The sequence below is a fragment of the Panthera onca genome, chromosome A2, assembly GCF_046562875.1.
Source record: "Panthera onca isolate mPanOnc1 chromosome A2, mPanOnc1 haplotype 2, whole genome shotgun sequence".
Classification (NCBI taxonomy): domain Eukaryota; kingdom Metazoa; phylum Chordata; class Mammalia; order Carnivora; family Felidae; genus Panthera; species Panthera onca.
This window is the reverse complement of record NC_138340.1, coordinates 23,293,426-23,319,996: the sequence shown is the minus strand read 5'-3', so window position 1 is coordinate 23,319,996 and position 26,571 is coordinate 23,293,426. Positions and strand designations below refer to the sequence as shown.

The window sequence follows — 26,571 nt, the reverse complement described above, 5'->3', positions numbered from 1 at the left end:
AATCTTAGAAAAAGGCAAAACACAGACTCATTATTGTATCATAATGTACACACACTAAACTGTAACTTGAAAATATGAAAACACATTGCCATCTATTTCAGAACCTGGACTATCATGTTATCATAGAAGTACAAAAGCAAATATAAATTCACCAAGAAGAACTGCACAGAACACTCATTTTATGTGTATAACGTGAGTAAACAATCTAACATGAACATAAATTTGATTCCAATTTATATTCCTGGGGCAGAGACAAAAGCGGCCCATCAAAAGATCTAAGTAAAACAGTGTGTCAGTGCGAGGCTTTGGCCAATCTTCCTAAGCTGCCATGTTTCTTGGTCTTTTTGTTTCTTTGTTAGCTTTCTATCAACCAGCATCTGTCTGTGTTTATTCCACCAGCCGCATGAGCTCACTAATTACCTTTAATCATACTTATCTCAGATGCATCTTTATCTTCGCATACGTCCCAAATGCAGGCAAACTGAGTGCTGGAAGGCTGAGGTTTGCAAGACACTGAAATGTGAAGTCTGATCTTCCTCTAACCTTGGCAATGCAGAGTTGATGGGCCAAAACCAAATCAAGCCAAACCAAACTAAACCAAAACACCATCTAGGTCTGCCTCTGCTACTAGCCAAAGGACTTCTGAAATGTGGTTCCTGGAGACCTGGACGGTGTTAGGGTCCAATAAAGTCATGTGCAGTCTTCTCAAGGGTAACAGATTCAAGGTGATGAGATGATTAGCATTGACTCTGATATAATAAATAAAGATTGCTCAATAGCACCCCACAAACAGGTAAGTTCTTTGAAGGCCAAGGGTCAACGTGCTATGTCTTTTCTAGTTCCCATGGCATCTTAGCTCAGACCTGGGTTCTGTGGACAAGTGGACACTGGAAAGCAGTCTCATACACTTGGCCGTTGTCTTCCTTAGTTTTAGAGAGGTTGAAGGTACACATTTCATGTCTACTACTCCACCAATATTATCAAATATGTCAAGGCCAGGTAAAGAGAGTTTAAACTCTATGGATAGGCACATATGCTGAATGACCTTAGGTAGCCCTATGTAGGAATTTTTACTTTATCAAAAGGCAAGACAGAATGAAGAGGTATACGTATCCTTCCCACCTTTACACTAGAGAAACCATGTAACAGCCTTGATTTTGTTCTTATTTTCTGAGTTAGGTAGGGCTTCCAGATAATTAAATTTGTGGCTTACTGTCAGAAAAAATGGACTGTATGAAAATTAACTCAAGGCAGTAAATACATAAAAGTGTAAGTTCCCTGATTATTTTACTTAACACGGCCACTCACAATCTGCATATTTGCAATAAATATGTTGGACACCTTGAGCAAGTTACTTTTATGAGCCTTCGTTGTTTTTTTTTTTTTATTTATTTACTTTGAGAGAGAGTGAAAGTGCTAGTCGGGGAAGGGCAGACAGAGGGAGAGAGTGAATTCCACGCAGGCTCTGCAATGTTAGTGCGGAGCCCGATGTAGGGTTCAAACCCACAAACCATGAAATCATGACCTGAACTAAAGCTGGACGCTTAACTGACTGAGCCACTCAGGTGCCCCTACTTTTCTGTGCCCTAGTTTTATCATTTGTTCCTTCAACATTCAACATTTATTTAATGAATTCATTATATTTAATGAATTCATTATATTTAATGAATGGTATTGTAGAAACTATGGGAAGAAATCAAAGAAACCATCTTAAGCTTACAGGCTAGTGAGCTGTTGTCACCTTTAAGTGAGATATTGCAAATAAAGTGTAGAGGCAGAGATTGCTAATGCTCTAGGATGCCTCTTCTTCCAAGGCACACAGTGAGACTACATTACCCAATCTCCCTTGCTGTTAGATATGGTCATGTGATTTCATTCTGGCCAATGGAGGGCAAGCCTGGTGAGAAGTACCGTTTCTAGGCAGGGCCCATGCCTGATTCTTTTCTTTTTCCATGGTCAGCCAGCTGATGGAGAGGGTACTGACAACTAAAAGGAACGCAAAGTGACAAGACCAAGACAGAAGGAGGCTGCATAACTGCATAAAGCCTGGCTCCCTGGTAACCTCAGCACTAGACTGTGATAAGAGCAATAAATGAGTCGTGTTAAGCCACTGAGATCTAGAAGTTTACTCATTATAGTAGCTGCGTTACATTAAGGATTTGTATTTAATCAGTGCAAATCTTCAGCAACATCTGGCCCATTGTAAGCACTAAATAAATAATATGATGGCCATTTAAAAATATATTCCTAGTTCACTTGCTAAATGTTTTATAAGACCAAAGAGAAAAAGAAAAAAAAGAAAGAAACAAGGAAGGAAGGAAATAATACTGAGGTCTTTTATATAGATCTGTATAAATTTTATACATGGGTGCCATTTGGTCATCTACAACCCTAGGGAAATATTTCCAAATGCCAAATTTCTTCCCCAACCAAATGAAATTTCTGTGTGAATTTACGGTGCCAAGGTCTTTCTCTGAGCTATACTGGGAAGCAGCTGTCACTGGCCCGGGGCCTCCCCCGCGCCAGATCACTACAGCACCTGCTTTGGATGGGGGCCCACTGATGGGGACGGGGGAGTAATTTGCCACAACTTTTACCAAAGCAGACATTAAAACTGCGAGAAATATTCCTTGTGTTATAAGGTCTGTTCACTTGTGGCAATCACTTAGCAGAGAAAGACACGTATCACTTTTGGGGCTAATTCTCATGGAGTGAGGCAAAGGGAGATCTAGGGACACCTCACTAGCACACAGAACTCAGCTGGTCACTGAGAACAGCCATCTCAAATATTCCAGGAAACAAGATGCCCCTGTACTTTCTGCTTAACAAAAGTCAGCTCTTCTCCTTTGTATTTTTAAAAATCACAGATATAACACATGTTTGTTGTAGCAAGTTGAATACGCAGAGGTATAAACAGAAAAAGTTAATTTTCCTCTCTTCTTAATTATCCCCACCTTCTGGGCAATTCATATTATTAGTTTGGTGTCTGTCCTTCCCCACTTATTCTTTCTTCAGACAATCAATGCACATCTTTAGGGTTAATCTTTCCACCTCTGCACCTCTGACTTTTTTTCTTTTTTTGCAACATAAATAGCATTACATAACGCATATTCCAATTCAAATTGCTTTATTTAACCTAACAATTTATTACGAATACCCTCCTGGGTGAGTATATTTAGCTTTAACTTATTTCTAACAAATAGTTGTATATTACCTGGGAGAAAGAGCTGTTACCCATTTGCTGGATTTCAAGACATTCCAAATGTTAATAATTTGGAATTATTAATAATTTGGAATTCCAAATGTTAATAATTGTTGTTGTTTTTTTTTTTGGAGGAAGGTGAAATGTTAAAAAGACCAGTTTATATCATATGGTCTTTAAATCATTAAATTCCTAACTATATTAGGAAATGTTCTGACTTACAACGGGCTAAGCATATAAATATATGTATATCTTAGCTTTATATAAATGTGAGTGTATAAATTTATATATAATGTATAATAAATGTATAAATTTATATTTATATATTTTTATTTATATAAAGCTAAGAAATTCTTGACATCTCAGTGCAGCAGTAATGAGAATATTATTCCGAGGGTGTGTCTGAAGCAAGTTCCTGCGTAGGAAACTGGGTTCTCGACTGGGTGTCTTGGTACCAGGAACCCTGCTGGTGGAGCCCTCCCCTCTGCAGAGCAGCCTGGCCTGACCTGACATCTGGCATCTCTGTTAGTCTTCTGCACGTACAGTTGTCTTGCCACCTCTCAGATCTGGCTCCCCAAGGGAGAGAAGGCCCTGTAGGCATTAGCATGCCAGTCACCCTCCCTCCCTTTGTTCTCTGGGCTGAGGTCAGACGGAATAAATCAATCAGACTCCGCATCCAAGTCCTTCAATGTCCGAGAGGCTTCCCCTCGAAGTGTGCCCTGCCCATCTTTTAACCGCCTGTTAGAGTCAGCAGGAGCAAAAAAGAACCAAGGAGCCCCTTTGGGTGGTCAGCCTCTGCTCCTAAGAACCCATCAGCTGTGTGGGTTCTCTGTGTGTTCCCAGGGTATTGACATTTTAGGTGAGAGCAGCCAGTCCAGACTCTGTGGGGCTAGTAGGAGATGCCACTTTTGCTCATTTTGCTCTGCCAGACCCGTGCTGTGCACTTAACATGTATCACTCGATCCTTCTTGTGTCATATGAGGTAGCCACTATCTGCCTTCTACAGATGAGGAAGCTCAGGCTCAGAGAGAACCTGTGGTTTGCCCAAGGTCACCCTGCTCCAGAGTAGAAGCAGCATGAAACTGTGCTTCCTCGCTTAGCCACACACCCTGGCTTTACCTGCAGGTTTCAGGACTGTCTCCAGTTTCTCTGCAGGTGTCCTGGCCCCCTATGCTCAGCTGTGCTGGCAGTGGATTCATCTTTCCCAGGCCCCTGAAGTCCACGAGACTGGGACCCTAGTTGGACCCTGCAAGATACAGCTAAACAGCTCTGCTGTAACCCAAAGAGTCAGTCAAACTCTTTGTCTGTCCAGGACCCCTAACATCTTTAACTACAGACTCTTTCAAGTCCACTCAAGCATTCTGATGAGAATGACAAGGTTTCAGACATGAGAATGCCCTAAAGATCATCCTTTCCAGCCCTCTCAGTTTGTAGATGAGGAGACAGGCTGGCGGGTATGTGCAGCTGAGTGGGTAACCTTGGTGGTGGAGGAGAGCGATGGCAGTGGCTAGGGGATGGGTTCGAGCAGGGCTTGCAAACTATGACCTGTGTGCCAATCCAGTGCTCCACCTGGTTTTGTAAATAAAGTTTTATTGGAGCACAGGCACATCTTTTTTTTTTTTTTTTTTTTTTTTTTTTTTTTTTTTTTTTTACAGACTGTCTATGGCTGGCTCTGCACTACATCAGGGTTGAGCAGTTGTGACAGAGACCGTATGGAGACTGTATGGCCCTCAATGTCTAAAATGTTTACTATCTGGCCCTTTACACAAAAATGTTTGCTGACTCCAGGGAAAGACAGAGACACACAGGTTGATGCAAATTACTGATAACTTTCTAGTTCTTAGAGTGAGAGTTAGGTTCATAGGTGTGTGTTATATGATGATGCATCAATGACTGAATGCTACGCTGGTCACAGATCATCTAGGAATGATTATTATTAAATTCTGTGCACCTGAAAATACATAGGAAGGAGGGGAAGGAGGGAGGAAGGAAGGATTTAGCCCTTATTAAGATTTAAATGGCTCTCTGTTACCTACACCTGACTTTCCTCCATGGTATCACCTGTGTTCCAAGAACGTTGCAGAAAAGGACAAAAGATAGCAGGCTGGGTAAAGTGGACTTTTCAGGGAGGGGGCAGGATGGTTATATTGGGTTCTGTGAGACTGGAAGGGGCATGGCCAAAGGAGGCAAGGGATTCCCAAAGTGCAGGCTCTTAAGGATGGTCACAATCTGGTTTTTCAACTTCATTCACAAGGGTCCTCCTCCCTCGGTCCCACCAGAGTGGCATGAGGGCCCAGATATCCTGGTCTTTGGTCAGTGTCTTCCTCCTCCCTGTCGAGTCAAGGCTGTGCTTTGGATGCTAGCAGCATAGAGGTCCTGCCAGGCATTCTCATGGGTAACCGTGAACATTTACTAAAGCATTCAGGGCCATGGCACGCATTGCTTGCTTTAATTGAATCCTTGGAGCAATCTTGTGAAGCCAAAAATATCACTATCCCTGTGCTAAAGATGAGGCTATTAGGATCCCAGAGGGAGACTCACTCGCCCAGAGACATCGGGCTGGTGAATGGTGAAGCTGAATCCAAATCCAGACCCATCTAATTCCTAATCCCACACTCAACTGCTCTATTATACTGCCACTTCATGCTACATCAGTAAAAGCACGGTTTTCACCTTCCTTGCAGTCGCCTTGGGCGTGGGAGCATTTTGGCCTCGCTGAGGAGAAGCCTCAGACACTGAAACCCCACCTCAGCAAATGACGGGGGGATTTGCACATTCAAAGAATGTTCCAGTCCCCAGTGGGAAAGCTCCCAGCAGCTTCAACTAGGGAACAGCCACAGTTCATGGACACCTGGTGCTCATGGGGCAGCTTTATTGTTTCAGACGTGAAAAATGAGGGAAGGGCCAGAACCTCAGCATCAGGGAAATGATGAAAGACTGAGAAGTATTTCCAAAGTCAGGCGAACCGAAAGGTCAGTTCGGGGGGAGAAAGCAAAGGAGCAGCTGAGAAGTATTTGTGGCACCAGTGAGAAGAGACTGTGATGTCCACTAAAGGAAGCCATGACTATGAATTTCAGAGCATCAAGACCCTGTCAACACAAGCTAATCCCTACGGATGTTGGCTGAATAAGACGAAACGAGTGCACTGTGGAGACCGTGTCAGCCTCCAGCAGGCCAATTTGTCCTCATATTACACACTCTGCTGGCTCTGTTGCTAGACCCCCAGATCGAGGAGCCACGGCGAGCGTCCCCCAACCCGACGGGGGTTGACACAGCATGGTTAATAAGTCAACAGAATTCAGAAGCCACCACCGGATTAAGAAGGCAGTTTTATTTCAGTGCCCTGGACTTCAAGCAGATTAAATAATCAAAAAGGCTGAGCCATCGAGGTCATGTTTGAATGCTACAGCTGTTCACTGAGGTTTGACAAACATTCTCTCTGGGGCTCGCCATCTGAATGGGAAAAGCAAGGGTGATCTTGGGGAGGCCGACACTTTAAGAAAGAAGAGGGGCCCAATCAAAAGATCCTCTTATGGAAAACAATCCCAGCCAGATGGAGACGGTGGAAGCATTGCTTCAATAAGCAGTCTCCTGGAAGCCACAACCCTTTGCTGCATTGAAGATAAAGCACAAGCGGGATTCAGAAAAAGTGAATGACAAGCTGGGCTCTGGGTTTGCCATGCCCTTGGTTTGTTGATCTGCAGATTAATAGAGGTGGGCCACGGGTTCAGCAAGGAAGCTTGCGGAGATTCAGTCATGAAAGGTGAGCCATGATGAATCCCCTCCTGCTTTAGAAAAGTTCTCTGTCCGTGAGAGGAAATGGGTCCCTTCTGCAAGGTATCTGTGGGAAGCCTACTTCCAGGTTGTATTTCTCTAAAGACCAAACAGATTGAGAAAATGTCTCTAGTGGGGAATGTATATTTGTGCCACATTGGGTCCAAAGAAGGGTGTGGGGACAAATGTGCTTAGCTATTGTTGGATATGCAGTCGGCATGCTGCAGGCCATTTCATAGAAAATACAGCGCTTCAAGTTGGAGTTCATATATCGTCCCCTTGGGCAGGTGGGGGAGTGGGACCTAAGGAAGAAGGAACAAGCTGGATACAAGCTCAGAAGGACAAGGCTTTCATTAATAGATTAGTGGACTCTGTGGAAAACCTGTTCTCTGGCTTCAGATTAGATTTTGTGCAACTAATTGATGCCTGGGCCCCATAGCCCTCTCCCAGGAAGATGTGTTGGCTTTGAAAAGAGTCATTTAGATTATTTGCAAAATTACAGAAAGGGAAACAAGGATTTTGCTCTTTTATATTTTGGAACAGGGAAGGGGACTCTGATGTTCTATATCCCTTGAGCTAAACTAAATGAAGCAGAATTTTCAGAAGACTCTCCACATATCTTCCCTGTTGCCCTAGGCACTGTTCATATCAGTAGAGAATTCAGAGGCCCAGTGCATTGGACAGCCACATTGTCTATTTCCCTACTCAAGGCCCAAAGCAAACAAACAAACGACCTCTTCTAAGAGCTCTCTCTATACGTAGACAACATCTTGAGTTTTAAATATTATTGTGTGGCCTTGTGAATTCCTCTGCCAATTTAACAAAATGTCCTTGCCATATTTTGAAATTCAAATCTCTGGAACAAAACAGGAAGAATTATAGCTACTCTGGACAATGATCTAGCAGGATCTAAAAAAATGTCAATCCAGCATCCTCTCTGAACTTTGTGAGGAAGCTCCTGTTGATTCCAGAGACCCTCTTTGTAATTTCGGCATGGTCAGGTTGTCCCGTGCAAGGCCGCTCTCTGCAGCATCATCTGTAGTGAAGGAAAGCAGCAGAAACTCAAATGCCCACCAGTAAGGGAATGGCTAAATATTAAATCTGGCATGGTGTCACCGCGGAATTGTCTATAGCACTTAAAAGGAATGAACAAACCCTCTAGATATCTGCATGGATAGGTCAGCTTTGAGTGAACAGAGTAAATTGCAGAATGAGATGTGCCAAGGACTATATTTATGTAGTCTTAAAACACACTATATAAAACATCATGTAGCGTGTGTGTGTGGGGGGGGGTGGTATAAAAGTTTTACAGGTGGTAAAACATAGCAGATAAGGATCCTGGCAGACTCTGGAAGCAGACTGGGTTCAAATCACGATTCTGCTACTCATTGTCTACATGACCTTGGACAAATGATTTAGCTTCTCTGTGCCTCAGTTTCCTCACCTTTATAATGGGGATAATAATGAAACCAGATTTACAAGGTCATGAGGATTAAATGTATAAGATTATATATATAATGCACTTATAATGGTGCCTGGCTCAAAACATGGGATACATGACTGTTTGCTATTGTTGTTGTTATGAAGTATTGTTTGTTAAAGGCCTAGAGGGATATATTGGTGATGGTAGGGGTGAGGAGGGTTCATGCTGGAAAACATCACTTGGGTGCTAACCAAAGGGATTTCAGTAATGCTTTGTTTCTTTAAGTTAAAAGAAAAAAGAGGTGAAAAATATGACAAACTATGAATGATTGACAGAACTTTGTTATAGGAATATGGGTGTTTGTTACATGCTTTTCTGCATTTTTAAAATCTCTTGAATAAAAAGTAGAGATGATAATCATTCATGGAATTATACCTGCAAACACGACATCAATATATAGGAATACTGTAAATCTACCCTATCCAATATGGTAACCACTGCCACCATGTGGCTATTTAAATTTAAATTAACTAATGGGGCGCCTGGGTGGCTCAGTTGGTTAAGCGTCCAACTTCGGCTCAGGTCATGATCTCACGGTTTCTAAGTTCCAGCCCTGCGCCGGGCTCTGTGCTCACAGCTTGGAGCCTGGAGCCTGCTTTGGATTCTCTCTCTCTCTCTCTCTCTCTCTCTCTCTCTCTCTCTCTCTCTCTTTCTGGCCCTCCCCTGTTCATGCTCTGTCTCTTTTTCTCAAAAATGAATAAATGTAAAAAAATTTTTTTAATAAATTTAAATTAGTTAAAATTAAATACAAATAAAAATTCAGTTCCTTGGTTGCAGTAGTCGTGTTTCAAGAGCTCAGTAGCCACATGCAGCTAACAACTACCACACTAGACAGCAAATACAGAGCATTTCCATCACCACAGAAAGTTCCATTGGATGGCACCGATCTGGAGCATACCTTTTGGAAATATGAATATCTGACTGACCTGCTATTTTTCTAAACTTCTGTCCTCATATAATTCTGCTGCACCCTACAACAGGCATGTGCCCCCCAAGATTTTTTTCACCTTTCTATTTGACAGCCTTCCATCTCCCTATTACTGAGCCACCAAGAAAGTATTTTTCCCGAGGCCTCTGACCATAGTTAGCACAGAGTGTGCAACAGCTGACCACGCTGGGGAGGAACCCAGCCCAGCCCGACTTTCCTAAGTATGGGGAGTGACAGAATGTCTCGTACAGGTTGTAGATGTTAGCTGGCTCCGAGTCACCGTCCTTGTGATTTCAAAGGGGGGACAAACACTGACATCACTTGCAGATTGGTTCTGATCTCAATTTCTTTTCGTTGCTTGCAGGTGAACTGCTTCTGCTTTCCAGTGTGATCTTCCTGCTCCGGGTGGTGTGTGGCTGCCCCACGAGGTGCCGCTGTCACTCACCCTCACGGTCTGTAGACTGCAGCCGGCAGGGTCTGGCTGAAATCCCTCCCGATTTGCCTCCTCAGACCCTAACGCTGCACTTGCAAGATAACCAGATACACCAGCTCCCTGCTTTTGCATTCAGGTCGGTGCCACACCTCAGGACCCTGAACTTGTACAACAATTCCCTTTCAGATCTGGCCCCTGGAGTCTTCCATGGACTTCAGCACTTGCAGGTCTTAAACCTAACCCAGAACTCCCTGCATTCTCTGGAAAGCAGACTTTTCCATTCCCTCCCACAGCTGCGGGAGCTTGATTTGTCATCAAACAACATAAGCCACCTTCCCATATCCCTGGGTAAGCCTTGGGAGAACCTGACGGTATTTGCAATTCAACAAAACCAGCTTCAGCAGCTTGATCGAGAGCTCCTAGAATCCATGCCCAACGTGAGGCTTTTATTTCTCAAGGACAACCTCTGGAAATGCAATTGCCACCTGCTCAGTCTTAAACTCTGGCTGGAGAAATTTATCTACAAAGGTCAGTAACGTCTATCTGGAACCTCTCATCTGTGTGTTACCGGCTTAGGATGAACCTCATCTGTTGTCTGCATTAGAAGGAACATCGAGGAGTGTGTGAGGGGCCAGTGTAAGCTTTTTCACACTGATGTCATTTCATGGTATGGCAAGAGAGGCAGTGAGTCATTAGAGACTGTTTAAATTCAGGATTTAACTGCATCTACAAACATGATTCACGGAGACAACTTTCCACTTTTTGATTAACAACATTACTTATCTGAGAGCTGCAGGCCCCTAAGAAGGAGGGAAATTCAATCACCCCCTCAATAACTGCTCAGCTCCAAAGTGGCACCAAACTCTAATTTTTAAGTGTGATCCAGCCTGGTCTCTCCTTGGGAATTTCCCCCTGTGTATGCATCTACCAATTTGATAGCTACAAATCTTCCCTAAGATTATCCCTTCTGCTTTAGCAAATACCACTGTTATTGAAATTGGATGCAATAGGGACCCCTCTCTAAAGTTGTTTACTATTTCTTCACCAGATGATAAAATCAAGGAAAAAGAATCTAGAATATTAAAGATGGGGGCTCTGGAAATCACCCAGAGGGTCACCAAACTACAGCCCAAGGGCAAAATCCAGCCCCACTCCTGTTTTCGTAAATATTTATTGGGAGACATCCAGGCTGATTTATCATGTCCTTAGCTGTTTTGCACTATAAAGGCAAAGCTGAATAGTTGTGACAGAGACTACTTGGCAAAGCTTAAAATATTAACTATTTGGCTCTTTATAGAAAAGTTTTCCAATCCCTTCTAACTCAATGCTAGCCTATAATCAATGGGAAATGGAGGCCCAGAGATGATCAGTGACTTCTCCAAAATGACGGAGTAGAAGCACAGATAAGAATAGCATGAATGACTGTTGGGTCTTGGCCATACATTCTTTCCTCTATAGCACAATGCTTCTTTCCTCTTAACTTTCAAGCATCATTCATTCATTCATTCCTTCATTCCTATACTTGAGTGCCACTTATGTGCCAGGCACTTTTCTAGGCAATGAGAAAATGTGAACAAGAAAATCTCTACTATCATGGAGGTTATAAGCTGATAACAGAAACAGATGTTAAATAAGATGGCCAATAAATATCTAAGTTCAGACAGCACTTGGCACTGGGAAAACAATGAGGCAGGGTGAGGGGAGAGACAGTGATAGGATGGGGGTCCCACTGCAGACAGGAAGGACAGGAAAGACCTCTCCAAGGAGGTGACATGGGTGAGCAGAACCTGAACAAGGAGGAGAAATGAGTCATGAGATAATTGGGAAAAAGGATAGAAAGTGCAAAAGGTCTGACAGGGGAGTAAGCTTGGCTTGACTGAGAGACAAAAGAGGGACGAAAAGTGGCTAGAACAGAGGAAGGGGCTGAGAGAGCAGAGAGATGAGGCAACACAAGTACTCAGGGGCCAGGTCAGGTAGGAATGTGCAGAGCGGGCTGAGTCATTTGGATTTTATTTTAGATGAAATGGAAATCCCTTAAAGAATTCTAGTCAAGGGAACAATATCTAATTACATGTCAAAAGGTGACTCTGGTGACTCTAGGGAGAACAGACAACAGGCTGCAGAAGCAGCAGCAAGGGGATTAGGGGAGAAACTGATTTCAGTCACCCAGGGAAAAGAAGATGGTAGCTCAGACCAGTGTTATGAGAAATGACCAACTTTGGGAGATACTTGGAATACTGAACAGATAGAAATTGCAAATGGACTGGAATGGGAAATGAAGAAAAGAGAGTTTATTATGGGAAATTCAATTTGTATTGTCCTGTAAGATTGACCACATAAATAGTGACGCCAGGGGCTGATAAGGGACAGACCTCCACTTCCCATTGATTATAGGCTAGCATTGAGTTAGAATAGGTTGCAGTGCAGGTCTTGATGCTGCCTTCTTTGGCAAGTGGGCTAGTATATGGGGGACACCATAAATCGAGAGTTGAATTTGGGGCGAGTCAAGTTCAGGATGCCCATTATATATCCAATATATACCCATATATATTATGCGTGCTGTTGAATTGGTGGCTGTATGTTTGAGCCTCTAACTCAGGAAGCTATCAGAGCTATAGACATGAATTAGGGGATCAGAAAAGTCTGGATAGTTGTAGCTGTCACATAGAGGGAAGGGGGATAGAACACAATATGAGTTCAGACATACAATACTGATACTGAACTAAGAATCCCTCTCAACAATATAACAGCAAATAGCCTATCACTAGCCAAATAATCTTCAAGTTGACCTACAACAGGGGGCATGCAATGTGGCAAAAGTCATTCTAATAAAAGGCTGCAATTAAAACTTTTCACACCTAGAGGCAAAGTGGCTTTAGCAATTGTGTTCTGACTAAATTCTAAGCATACACTAAACCATCACAGAAAGAAAGTTTTCATCAAAGAACATTTCTTGACAAAAGATAGTTGCCAGGTCCAGGATACTAGAAGCAGCATGGGCTAGAAGAAAGCTCCCCTACTCTGCCACAAACTCACAAACTTTGACCTCTGGGCACATTAATGTCCCTCCCAACCTCTCAGCATCACCAGGTGGAAGCTGACAGAGTTAAGCCAGAAAGTTCCTGGAGCACATTCTGATTCTCAGATTGCATCATGAACAATAGATACTGAATAAGGCAAAACAGATATTGGTCAAGACCTTATTTTTTAAAGGCTACATAAATAAATACAAACACTAACAGTATTAGTCAGGACAGGCTGGTGGATATGACACCCGTGTTGGTGATGAGCACAATTAAAGTCTGTTGCTTACTCTCATTAGAACCAAGGGGCGAGGTGGGGCTGGGTCCCATGCAGTCATTCATGGACATAAGCCCCTTCCAGATTCTGATGGTGCCACTTTACCACGTGGCCTCTAAGGTCACCATCAAGTGGGAATAGATCACATGGAGGATTAAGCAGATGGTTTTGTGGCCTGAAAGTGGCATTCATTATTTCCATGGGCCAGAACTAAGTCCCCAACCTGACTACAATGGGCGGGGAAATTTTGCCTTCCTGTGGGCTCAAGAGCCAAAAAATGTGCTTTCATGAATACCTACTAAACATCTCCTTCACAAAAGGAGGCACATAGATTTTGTAATCTGTATTCCTCTCTCTCCATTCAAGAGTATTCAAATCATCTTCTTGTCAATAGCTAACTGTAACATTTACAGTTAGGTATTGTGTTAAATACTTGACATACTTCACCCAACTGAACCTCAGAGTGATCTTGTGAGATGAATTTCACCATTACCCTCCCCTCCCACTTTCCAGATGAGCAAGCAGAGGCAAAGAATGACCAAGTACTTGCTTATGGTGGCACAGCTAAGTCACAGACTCAAAATCTGAATCCAATTTCTTCCAAGACACTGGTTAAGAGTTACCAGTGGCCAGATAGGGGATAATGAGGGCTCGGCAAGCTGCAGCTTCTTGCATTATCAGCTGCTATGAATCTAGAAGGGAGGGGGCCTTTCCCTTGATGACGCTCAAGCTGTCATCAGCAGATTTGCCTTTTGGGGTCATGGCTGAGGAGATGGTAGTGGAAGGCTGGGAGGTGAATCCCAAGGACACAGCTGCACAGGTGGCCAGGGAGCTCTTGGCGGCCATAGCCTCTGACTTCCAGGATGTCCCTGGCTCCAGCCTGTGTATTTCCTCAGCACTCTGGGTCCCAAGGCCATGAGTCCCACCCTAATATTGATCATAAGGAAGCTTTAAACTGGAGAAGATACTGTGTAAGCCTGGAGTGATGGGGTGGACCACCCCAGTCTAAGAATGGGTCAGCTGGTAGAATTGCTGGTCCCATGGCTGGCAGCCTTTCTTTCCCTGGGGGGCGTCTCAGTGTTCTTTGGCCAGTTTAAATGTCATTACTTCTTCTTAGACTTCATTTCAGTTTCTGTGGCCTTCTGTCTTATAACAAGTTGCTGGGCAGAGGCATGAAATGGTGCATGAGGCAGGGATCTATAGTCTCAGCATAGCCTAAGGGCACCCAGGGCTCATCAGGAGCAACCACCCTGTACCTCTGGCCTCCTGCATATGAGCTCAGGAAAGGAAGAAATACTTCTGATACCTTTTTGCTCTAGAGTTGGGGCTCTTGCCTCAGGGGATTACTGAAGAAGCCAGGAGGGACCTAAGAGACACTAGTCATAGGCCATTCAGTTTCAAGCAGTGGTGACCAAAAAGTATGGGTTGAATTTTGCCATAGCCACTAATCCCAGTGTGACCTGGGCCATGATAATGCTTGCACTACAAAATGGCCCCATCTACTCACAGGGCCTTGTAGGACTCTGCTTATGAGACCCAGACAGTGGACGGAAGCTGTGGAACAGGTTATAATTACATTGATGTGACCATCTCCTGCATGTGATTTTTCTCGCATAATTCCACCTGTGGTGTGTACAAAGAACCTAACTTGGCCAAGAGTGGTGCCAGGCTTCACAGCCATCCTGGGGGAGGAGTTCATGGCAGCTGGGGGAGCTAAGCTGGGGGAGCTGAGGTCATGCAAGCCAAGTTCTGACTGGTCAAAGGGCCTAACTGAAGGTCATTGTGTTTACTCCACTGACCTCAGGAGGCTCCAGAGGAGAGGGAGAAAAGGGAGGAGGAGGTGGAGAGAGGCTGTGAGTGCAGTGGGAAAACTGGGATCAAGAGGAAGGGCAGGGTTTGAGTGCTGATCCACCCACTTATCGCCTGGGTGACCTTGGACAAGAATTACCCATTAGAGCACAGTTGTGAGGACTTCTCTAGCAGCACTTTGTAAACTATCGAATCAGATACAAATACGGTGTTTTAATGGCAAAAGATCTAACCAGAGAAATCAATTTGCCAGAGGTCAAACAGTAAATCAGTGGTCATATGTGGCCAGAATGAAATCTGTTAGCTCAGTGCTCTTTCTAGAAAACAATTACTGGGCACCCAAATCCACCCCCCACCCCTGAACAACACTAGTCTACATACCTGAGGAAATCAATCACCTTACAGAGAATGGAAACTGGCTCTAATAACGCGCTGGAAAGTTCGGTACTCAAATTACTGAATGTTCCAAGGCCCGAGGAGACACATTAATTGTACTTAATCCCATGAATTAAACTAATATTACTGTCAAAGACACACAAACACTCAAAAGGCCATTGACCTTCCCTTTTGGCATCACTGAAGACAGGTGGTAGACACATGGGGTCTTTGTAATTAACACATAACATCACAGCAAAGGACATTTATTTCATTTACCTGTTGTTTCAGATTTCTGGTGGGAATTTGGTACAGTACCTGTCTCGTGGGGCGGGGTTCTTTGGGGGGTGGTGGTGATGAGTGGCAGGCATATTGTGCCTCAGGTTGGCCTCCAGTTCCCCTTCTTGTCAGCTTCTACAGGGCTTTTCCCTCAGCATTTATCAGGTAGCAGTGACTTGGATTCTAACGAATTCTTGGTCATACATAATTGCCCATTTAGTGTGTAACGTTTCTAGCATTTAGCCAACTTAGAAATCCTAAAGTCATAAAGTCCTTTGACTCCAAAGATGGGGAAAAAGGTGCGTTATAAATCATATCTGCCTAAGCTTTTGCAGGCTGAGGATTTTGGAATTCAGTCCTACCAGACTCTGTTGTCAGACTTTGCTTTTGTTTTTTAAAGGGGGAATAACAGACAGTGTCACCTGTGTGTCACCCGACACCTGGAAGGGGAAGGACCTCCTGAAGATCCCTCATGAGCTATACCAGCCCTGCCCTTTCCCTTCTCTGGGTGTGGGGACATGGGGGGTGCAGCAGCTGGGTTCTGCCCACCGGCCGGGCCCCGGGTCTCCTGAGAGCCCCAGCACGGGGCAGCGAGACCACTCGGAATGTGAGCTCAAACCCAAGCCGAGGCCGGTTAACCTGCGTCACGCGGTGGCCACCGTCGTCATCACCGGGGTTGTGTGTGGGATCGTGTGTCTCATGATGCTGGCGGCCGCCATCTACGGCTGTACCTATGCGGCTGTCACAGCGCAGTACAATGGGGGGCGCTTGGCTCAGACGGACGAGCCTGTGAAGATGGAAGGGAAAGGGCCGCATGACCTCGCACAAGCCTGAAAGCCTCCACCTCAAAGAGGAAGAATCACGTTAGGCCAGAAGAAGTCGGGCTGATGCGTTCACTGTGACGGTCTCATTTTGCTTTTTTCAAAAGGAAAACAAAAAACATCCCCAGGGAAAAATTATGTTGAGATTTAAAAAATACCATGTTGAAACAGAGACAATACTTGTGCTCTGCGTCTGAGAAGTTACTGCAGTTACTCTGTGTGGGGGAAGGCCGTACCCTGCGAAAGGGAAGATCTACCTCTCAGGTACTCTTCCCTGACTTACGTGGCTTTAAAGAGCATCAGAAATTCAAACACACGCACTAGTCCTCATTCCCGGGAGCTTTATGGTCCACTGGAAAACTGCCCAATTTTGAGTGCCTGGGAAGAAGCTGGCTATCTTACCCGAGGGGCACTGAATGCCTCTATAATTCAAATTCATGTGAGATCAGTGATACTTTTAGATGTTCTGCATGTTATATATTTAATGGGAGAGTCTGTTGGTTGGGAATTGCATAGCTTGCCACAAGAGTCAGATTATATTTAATTTTCTAAATCAGAAAACCATTTGGGGCTTTCGAGGCCACAGAGGAAGAGGAGGGTTCCATGTCTGGATAATGGGACTCAGGCTCAGGGTCTGGGGAAGTTTTCTGATGCAAGGGTAAATAACATATAAACAAACACTAAGAGGATGGGGAGCTGGAATCCAGGGCACATGTTACCAGAAGGCTGTATCCACCAGGCGATTGGAACCTTCCATTTATAACTCTTACAGCAGGAACAAATTTAGGGTGGGCTGAGAGCAAGATAATGGCTTGTGTGTATCTGTATCTACATACATAGTGCACCGAGTGCACAGACTTGTACAACCACACCCACACATAAACATACTCGGAGCAATCAGTTTACCCACTAATGAAATGCAGCCGTGGCAGGGTGGAAGCCAGCAGCTGTTGACCACCACCCAGATTGTCTACTCAACACTCTGGGGTAGGAAATAGGAAGGAAGTCTGGGGAGAGTGGAAATCATCAAGAGACTCAAGTTAGGTGGCAGCAGCCATCCTGAATATTGTTTGGGCCTAGGTTTAAAAAAATCAGGTGTGGCCTGCTTTACTCCATGGACACAGTCCTGAAGAGTTGCATGCAAAGTGAATTTTTGTAAATTAAATCATCATTTTAATGCAGTAGGGGAGCTCGCTATTTAAAGGAACCTTTCATGGAATCTTTCTGTAATGGCAATAATTGGCTCCAGATTTATGTATTTTGTAAATTTGCATTTTCTCATGTTAGGTTTTCTTAAAATGTCATCTACCTGCTCTCTCTCATGAATCCGTATCTCACACTTAGAGTCACCTGTTAGTATTAAAATCATTTTACAGAGAGGAGTTAAGGACATGTCAAAAGCAGAGAATGGCAAATATAGGGTCAGCTGTCCCTCCAGAGGCCTTGACAGACATCGCTAATCAATCCCAGCACTCCTCCCAGCTGAGCCTTGATGCAACACAGATGCCTTCTTAAGACAGCACTGTAGGCAACCAGAACTAATCAATTGGAATTGGTTCAAAGGATAAAACACATTTGCCATTCAGGGCACTGGCTCTACATTCACTCCTTCAGGCCATGTAAAACTCAGTTTGGATCCTAAATTAGTAGTCCATTCCCTAACCTGGAATGTGAATGGGAGGTCCACACAGGCAGGAGTTATTTTCTCCCTGTCTGATGCAGCCAGAGCCTTGGCCAATAGTATAAAGAGGCCAAGGGAAATACGGATGAACCTACCACAGCCCACCCTGCAGGACACACACCTATGCACCCCTAATCATCACAGAGGCCATCTACACCTGCCCACAGAGACTCACAACTAGTGTGGGCCCCACATACCACAAGCTAAAGATGGACCATCTTCTTAGAGGAGCAATTTTGCTAAATGATTTTCTGGGGGCAGTGGGGGGGGGGACGTATCAACTTTGATGTTAATTTTTTTCTGAATGTTAAAATAAACCTCGATATGTTGAAAGTAGATTGAAAACTCATCATGGATTTTAAGATCAAAAACAGACCCCAGAGAAAGCTGGCTGTTCTAACAACTCCATCCCAAGCCCTGGGGCCTCTTTTCTGCTCTGCCTTGGGAGGCACTTCAGTGGGCAAGGCTAAGCATCCAGTCTAAGGACACAGTGGTTATTTCCAAGTGAAAAAACTCATTCTTGCCCTTGTCCTGGGCTGTAAGTCCTTGGCCAAGAAGGCAACACAAGAAAGGAAATTTAGAAGATCTTTTCATATGTCATCCCAATTTCACCAAACCTTTCCAGAGTTTGCACTAGGTACCAGGCACGGTGAGAGGTGTTTTTGTGAGCATCGGTCATGTAATCCTGGCAACCAGCTCCGAGATACTTCAACAAGTGTTACAAAAGCTGGGTGGTACCCAGGCCAATAACACGTGCTTCTTCTCACCACTGTGACTTAAGATCGCGAGTGCACAGTGTTCTGCCGGAGGTTTGGTGACACTGCAGGTCAACCCCGATCCCCCACCCACAGTGGTTACATGAGAGAGCTTCCAATACGCTGCAGAAAACCCTGAATGTGGCTAGAATCCTCACTCATCAACACCCATGTCCTACTAGATTTCTAAGTACAGACGATAACTCAGGCAAACAGATTCCTGTTTTATGAATAGTCTTTAAGGCAAATGATTAAAACAATGCCTATGTATATTCAGATTTTGATCTTTTGCCTACAGTCACCACAAACAGCAGTTGGCAATGAAAATAATTACTTACCCTGAAATGTCAACAGCCTCTCAGCACAGAAAAATATAAATCAAATTGTTTAGATTAACAAATGCAGAGTTATCACTTGCTAATATGAGAAATGAAATGTTTCAACTACAAAAAACATCGCAGATGAAAGACCCAATTTGCAGGGTATTCTGTGAGAACCACAAATTATCTTTCACAATGACTACAGCTCATGAGGGGTAATTTGAAAACGCCTCATAGATTATTTTCAGCTGCTTATTGCTGCTGTCATATTCATAAATCCCCCTATACAAATGCCCTTCTATCATAGAGCCTTGATAAAGGCACGTTGTGGACAAAATTCATGCATGGTATGGATGGATTCTGAGAAAACCGTCTAAAATATTGTTTTTCATCATACTGAGTGGAACAGTATGACTACAGACTGGTGATTTTTGTCTTGCCTGAGATCATAAATTTACAATAGCAGGACCCAACAGATGCTATGGCTGTCTGAAGTGAGGCATATAAAAAGGAAGTATAAAGAATAGACCCTGCCTGCAAATAGAAACTGTAGAGAGAGAAGACCTCGCGGGAAACTGATACCTGAACAGCTTTTAAAATTAAGGCAAATACCCCTGACTTGCAGGGAGAATGTTGTGCTTACGATGGATAAACTGTCCAATGGACAACTGGGTGTTTTATTCTTCCTCACAAAATTCCAAGACTGAAAAGTGATTCACATGATTTCCTCCTGAAGATTCATAAAAGTCCAGTCCCATTACCCGAGTTAACCAAGTTACCCCAGAAATAAGACACTCTTGTCTTAGATCCTAAATATCAAAGGAAGTAGATAAATCAATTTCTAAAATAATCTATGTGTAGTACACATTAATATAATTATATGACTGCTAGAAACCTATAACTTTTAACTGGAAATCAGGAAATAACTCTTTCTGGTTTGGTTAAACCTACTGTTAATGGACAGAAACCTACAAGCAAATGATGTTCCAAATCCTACATGGCATCACTGGGATGTGGTTTATATGCATAACTTTAGGGAACTATCAAGAGAGGGTGCATGCTCATGAGCAGGGAAGGGGCAGAGGGAGAGGGAGAGTGAGAATCCCAGGCAAGCTTGCTTGCTTGCTTTCTTTCTTTCTTTCTTTCTTTCTTTCTTTCTTTCTTTCTTATTGCTCTAATTGCAATGAAGTCTCAAAGAATCTCTATTTCCATTTGGAGAAGTGGCTTCATTGTCTACCACTCTCCTTTCCGATTCTTAACTTTTCACTCCACTGATAGTAAATATCCATTTATTATCAGGATGTCACCAATTACAAAGGCCCATCAAGAAGACCCAGAAAAGGAACTAGAGGATTGGGAGTTGAGACAATCCCTAGAGAACATTTAGTTTAGACCTGACAAATTTGGGATAGCTGTGACCAGCCTCCCTACCCATGTTAGGCATTGAGAATAGATCACGGAAAATTTATCTCCTGAGCCCAGCCACTGCCTCAGAATCCTTTTAAATCTGTATTTTCAGTCCCCAGTACTGATTACATAGAGTTAACAATAAAGATTAAACCTGTTTTCTACCCTGATATAGTTCTGTGTCCTTAGTTTACAAATGGGAACTAGAAGCATGGAAAAGGAATGGGACTTTTCCAAAGTCACACAGATAATTAATTATTGGCTTGACAAATGCAGGTGCAGGAGCATGGGGTTAACATGGATTATACGACCAAACCCCCATTATTCTTCATGCATTCTGTGTGAACCACAGTATCAATATGAACTGATATCAAATATCAGTGTGAACCACAATAACAGACTACGGCATTATCATATTAATTATAGTCCTGCACTCAACCTTTATTGAGCACCCAATTTGTGCCAGTTGTTTCCCAAGTGTAATGCTTTCATTTTCCCTAAGCCTCGTATTGACCAAAACATGTAGGCATTTGGGGCGCCTGGGTGGCTCAGTCAGTTGAGCATCTGACTTAGGTTCAGGTCATGATCTCATGGTTCGTGAGTTTGAGCCCTGCATTGAGATCTCTGCTCTCTCTCAGTGCAGAGCCTACTTTGGAGCCTCTGTTTCCCCCTCTCTCTGTAACTTCTCTCTCTCTCTCTCTCTCTCAAAAATAAATAAACTTAAAAAATGTGGACATTTTACTGCTACATTACAGATAAAGAAACAAAATCACTGGATTTGGATTATTTGTTCAAGTTCACACCATTAGTAAGTAGTGGAGTAGGAATTTGGATGCAGGATCTGGACACTTTCTGGGATGTGACTGGTTTGAAGAAGTCACAGTTGAGATGCTTTCCTGGCACTGCTAGCACTGACCTTAAAATATGGCAGAGAAAAGAAACCGATCCACCAGCCAGTGTGTCACTGCCAGAACTCTGGTCTCACCAAGACCCAGTAAATCAGATGAAAAGGCTGAGGAAAATGAAGATCCTTATATCACCCATGACTCTGCTGAGCTGGAAAAGATGTTCTTAGAATGGGAATGTAGAAATTCAGCCACACTCACTCGCAGCTACTTGAGAAAATGATGAAATTAGACGCTGCCTAATAAGAAGTGTTGCCCATTGAAATACTCATGAATACAAAGATGAAAAAAAGTTATGAGGATCTAGAAACTGAGAATACAGGTCAATGAGATCCAAGCCTCCAGGAGGGATGCCCAACATCCAAAGCAGAGATATGGCTCATCAGATAGATGAGAGGGATGCAAAGGAAGACAGTCTATGTACCACCTATCCTTATTCTGGTATCTTTCTCTGAGACATGGACTTCACAAACCAGACGGAAACTACTTCCTCCCATATAAGATGTCTGAGAACATTTAAGTCCTACAACACCTGCCATTAAGACCTTGCTGTCTTCCTCCACTAGAGATGAAGAATCTCAACAGTGTAGCATATAATGGGATGATAAAATGAAGAGAGTACAATGAGATAAGCACAATGTAGGGGCTACAGCTTTTATCTATTGTTTCTTACAAGGAATGAAAACTACAGATGACTTTGCTTTACCTAAGTAGACAGATCACCAGGCAGTAGGACATGGCGTTTCTCACTGGTCCTGCAATGCCACTCTAGATGGAGGACACCTAGACACTGGACATTTGTTTAGGGGCTGTGCCTATCAACTAGCCTTCTATCTTAGTCTCCAAGGTGTGATTTGAAGTCAACAATAAGGGACCCCTAAGGGGAAGTCATTCACTCTGTCCATCAGCAAACATCCCATATTTAAAAAAATTTTTTTAAAAATGTTTATTCATTCTTGGGAGAGAGAGACAGAGTGTGAGCCTAGAAGGGGAAGAGAGAGAGGGAGACACAGAATCTGAAGCAGACTCCAGGCTCTAAGCTGTCAGCATAGAGCCCGATGCAGGGCTTGAACTCACAAACCGTGAGATCATGACCTGAGCCAAAGTTGGATGCTCAACTGACTGAGCCAACCAGGCATCCCGCAAACATCCCATATTTTAATGGTGATTAAAATTAACAAAGAAACCTAAACAGAACCTCCTGAAAGATATTTTTTAAAAAGGAACAAAGGCAGCATTGCCCACAAGATGCAGAAGAAGCATGAAAGATCTATTTCAAAAAATATCCTAGCACAATTTTTAAAGTTTCTGGTTGGATTTGGTGTACATTATACCCACTCACATTCCATTGGCAACAAGATGTCATATGGCTAAGTTCAGACTTAAGGAGCACAGAATCATACAGTGTCCAGTAGGATGGCACAGGGAGTGACCTAGCAATAGGCAAGGATATTCAGTCCCCTTATAAGAAAAGAAGGAGGGGGGCTCTTGGGTGGCTCTGTCGGTTAAGCGTCTGACTCTTCATTTCAGCTCAGGTCATGATTTCACAGTTTGTGGGTTCAAGCTCCATGTCGGGTTCCTTGCTGACAGAAGCCTGCTTGGGATTCTTTCTCTCCCCCTCTCTCTCTGCCCCTCCCCTGTCTGTGTGCGCATATGTACTCTCTCTCAAAATAAATAAACTTTAAAAAAAAGAAAGGAAGGAGTAAATAATTGCAAACAATCATAAAATAATGACAAATAATAAAATAATAATGGCTAATAATAGTAAATAATAAATGAATAAAATCTTCCATAGTCACCATCAGAGGTACAGAAGAAACATTAGGACATATTGAATCAGTGATATAGAACACTATTACAGGCATATTCACTCCTGGAATTCAAAAGAAAAAATAGGGATGAAAGCAACAGAAGATGATAGAAATGAAGGAGAAATGGTAAAGAACTAAAATATGGATACTTGGTTTTCCCAATAAACAGATTAGAACCTGCCAAACAGAAGGAAAGAAAATCTAAGACATCTTTCCTGAGCTAAAGAAAAACTCCAATTATATAGATTGAGAAGGGCTTCCTATAAGAGAGATAAATGGAAAAAATATTAAAAGTTAGTCTAGCTTATTGCCTGGTACATGAAAGTCTCAATCAGTATAAATTAGAGAAAAAAACACATAAATGAAACAAACGAAAAAATTAAATATTCCAAAGTCTAGAAACCAAACAAAAAAACGACACTTAACAAGGAACCAGACTGAGCTTGCAATTCTCAGATACGCAACCGTTTAGGGAGCATGCCATCCATGCATTGTTTTTGAAGAAAAATGACTCAAGACCTACTTTAATTGATCAAGGGATGAATTATAAAAACAAGGGGAAGGGGAAGGGGGAGGAGAAATGTGAGAAGAACTGAAAAATGTGGAGTCCTGCCATTCAAGTGCCAGCAATAAGCACCAAATCAGTTAAAGTCAGGGGTATGTCTGGTTTAGTTAATATGGTTACAAAACAATGCAAAGTCAAATAATTTGATAAATTTCTAAGCACCTTCTGCATGCCAGGCAATTTTCTAAGTATCAGAGATGAAGGTGGGAATAAGAGATATAAAGCATATGCCCCATGGAACTTAACATCTCCCAGAAGGAGAAGATAATGACATAAAATCTATGTACATCAAGTGGTGGAGAAGTAGGTATGACGGGCACAGAGTACTGAGGATATGGGAGAGGAAGAGTTTCTGTTTTATACTTGGTGATCACGAAATCCCCTCAGAAAATAGTTGAGCAGAAACCGGAAGGAGAAGATGGAACCAGTGGTGAAGATATCTGGAGGGAAACTGTCCCAGGGAGAAGGCACAACAGGTCCAAAGGCCCTGACATATGAGCACATTTAATGTGTTTGAAGAATAATGTAAAGGTAATGTGGCCAAGTGAACAAAAGTCGAGGCAGAAGGAGCTGAGGTTAGAGGGTAACGAGGAGTCCAATCATGTAGGACCCTGTGGGTTGTGGCAGCTTTTCAGATGATTCTTGAAGGTACTCATGCCCTTTTTGAACTGCCTCCCCTTGAGGGTGGGCTGGAATACACAGTGACTTGTTCTAGCAAAAAGAATATGAGGTACACATCATAGAATATCACTTCCAGGACTAAGTAACAAAAAAACTCTGGCTCCCATTGTGCTCATTCTCTCCTGCTTGTTCTGAGGAAAGTCAACGCCTGTGGAGACAGTCACATGGCGAGGATGTCAGGACGGTGGCTGACCAACAACCAGCTGCTAAGCTTCTCATGAGTGACTGCAGAAGCATTTCCTCTGTTTGCTGAGCCTTCAGATAAGACCACAGCCCCAACAACATTTTCGCTGCACCCTCATGAAAGACCCTGGGCCAGTACCTTGACTGCAGCCTTTGTGAGAGACCCTGAGCCTGATGACCCAGTTAAGCTTCACCCAGATCCCTGACTCGTGGAAACTATTAGATAATACATATTTGTAGCTGGATTCCATAATGTGGAGGTTATAGGTGACCTTGAGAAGTGCTTCACTGCGGATGAAACTTGTCTGGGGTGGGTTCTGGAGAGAATGAAGGAGGGGACATGTGGAAAAATCCTATGGCATAAGAGACCGAGAAATGCATGACACAAAATAATTCAATAACAAAAATAATTTTGGCTTAAAAACCTGACTATATCAGCACAAATCTGGAAGTTGGTAGGAGTAGGCTAGTGAAGCAAAAGCATGGAAAATGACCACAAACTATGGTTTCATTCCAAAATTTTCTTTTTTTGTTTAAAGACAATCATACACTCCCATCGGCCTCACCCTGTTCACATATGATTTGTTCTTAAAGTAGGAATGACAATTAGACACTTATCCTGGTCTCATGCAGAAATTTTCATCCAGAATAGAACCTAGGAGCTCTTGGTGGGTGCAAGTCTCTGATCCGCATTGTCCCCCTTTCCCACCACCAACCAGCCAAAGCATTTTCCATGAGTAAGAGAGTCCTCAGACTGACTGGCAGAGCATTTATGCTCCTACTGCAGACTCTGCTGATGTCCGTCCTTCTCCTCCAGGAGGGGAGATTCAGGTCAGCTCACTTTTCCTCTGTGGGCACTTCACTTAGCATGAGTCACATATTCTAGTCTTAAATAAGATCAAGATCCCAACAAGGTCACTAGGAGATTTTCCTGGATAAAGGCAACTAAATAAATCCCCAAATCTCTCATGATCCATGCTGGGGGGGAAAAAATCCCATAAACTGTTTTCCACCAAAGCATGTGAGGGCATTTCCAATGCTCTACCGAGCATTATGCTGATTACACTGTTCAGAGGTTTATAAACTAGAGCGAAGATTAAGTAAATCACTGTCTTGACTGACAATGAGAGCATATATTTTTAGAAAGCTTAGGATCTTTGATTGGGATTTCTGTGTAACCACATATACAGAAACATTAGGCACAACTGATGGGCACCTTCTGATACATGAAGCTCGGTCTTCAACATTTACTTACATAGCCTCTGATTTAAATACCCACTTCATTTTTATAAAATAAAAAGATGTTAAATAAATGAAGGAACAAATCAGTGTTTTATGTTTTTTTTTAAAAAAAAATAGATTGTGACATATTTTTTTCCAAAGCAAGAGTTGGCAACTTTTGTCTATAAATAGCCAGGTATTAGATATTCTTGGCTTTAAAATACACATTAAAAAAAAAAAAAAAGGGTGGCTCGGTTGGTTAAGCGTCTGACTTCGGCTCAGGTCATGATCTCATGGTTTGTGAGTTCGAGCCCCGTGTCTGGCTCTGTTCTGACAGCTCAGAGCCTGGCACCTGTTTCGGATTCTCTGTTTCCCTCTCTCTGCCCCTTCCCCACTCACACTCTGTCTCTCAAAAAATGAATAAATACACATTAAAAATTTTTTAAATATTCTTGGCTTTATAGTCCATATGGTCTCTATCCAACTACTGAGGTCTGCCATTTTAGCAGAAAGGTATCCATAGACAATAAGGGCATGGCTGTATTTCAATAAAATGTCGTTTACAAAAACAGCTGGTAGACATCAGACAAAGTACTTATATCCAGAATATGTAAGGAACTCATATCTCAATAATAAAA

At 43.0% G+C, this 26,571-nt stretch overlaps 2 protein-coding genes across 2 annotated transcripts in view; one reads left to right on the top strand and one right to left on the bottom strand.

The window, feature by feature from the left end:
* The window catches only part of CACNA2D3 (calcium voltage-gated channel auxiliary subunit alpha2delta 3), an 860,086-nt gene that overhangs the window by 120,475 nt on the left and 713,040 nt on the right, over window positions 1–26,571 (bottom strand). The gene's annotated exons all lie outside the window — the stretch shown is intronic.
* On the top strand, window positions 6,169–22,731 carry LRTM1 (leucine rich repeat transmembrane protein 1). Its single transcript, XM_060631321.3, has 3 exons — window positions 6,169–6,965; window positions 9,752–10,348; window positions 15,984–22,731. Exons 1-3 carry the CDS (start codon window positions 6,959–6,961, stop codon window positions 16,415–16,417), a joined length of 1,038 nt encoding a protein of 345 aa, XP_060487304.2. The 5' UTR covers window positions 6,169–6,958; the 3' UTR covers window positions 16,418–22,731.

What these genes read in the sequence shown, in the direction of transcription:
- LRTM1 (XM_060631321.3), top strand. An exon ending in GGAGAAATTTATCTACAAAG is followed by an intron (nt 10,349 to 15,983) that starts GTCAGTAACGTC and finishes TGTTTTTTAAAG; the next exon opens with GGGGAATAACAGACAGTGTC.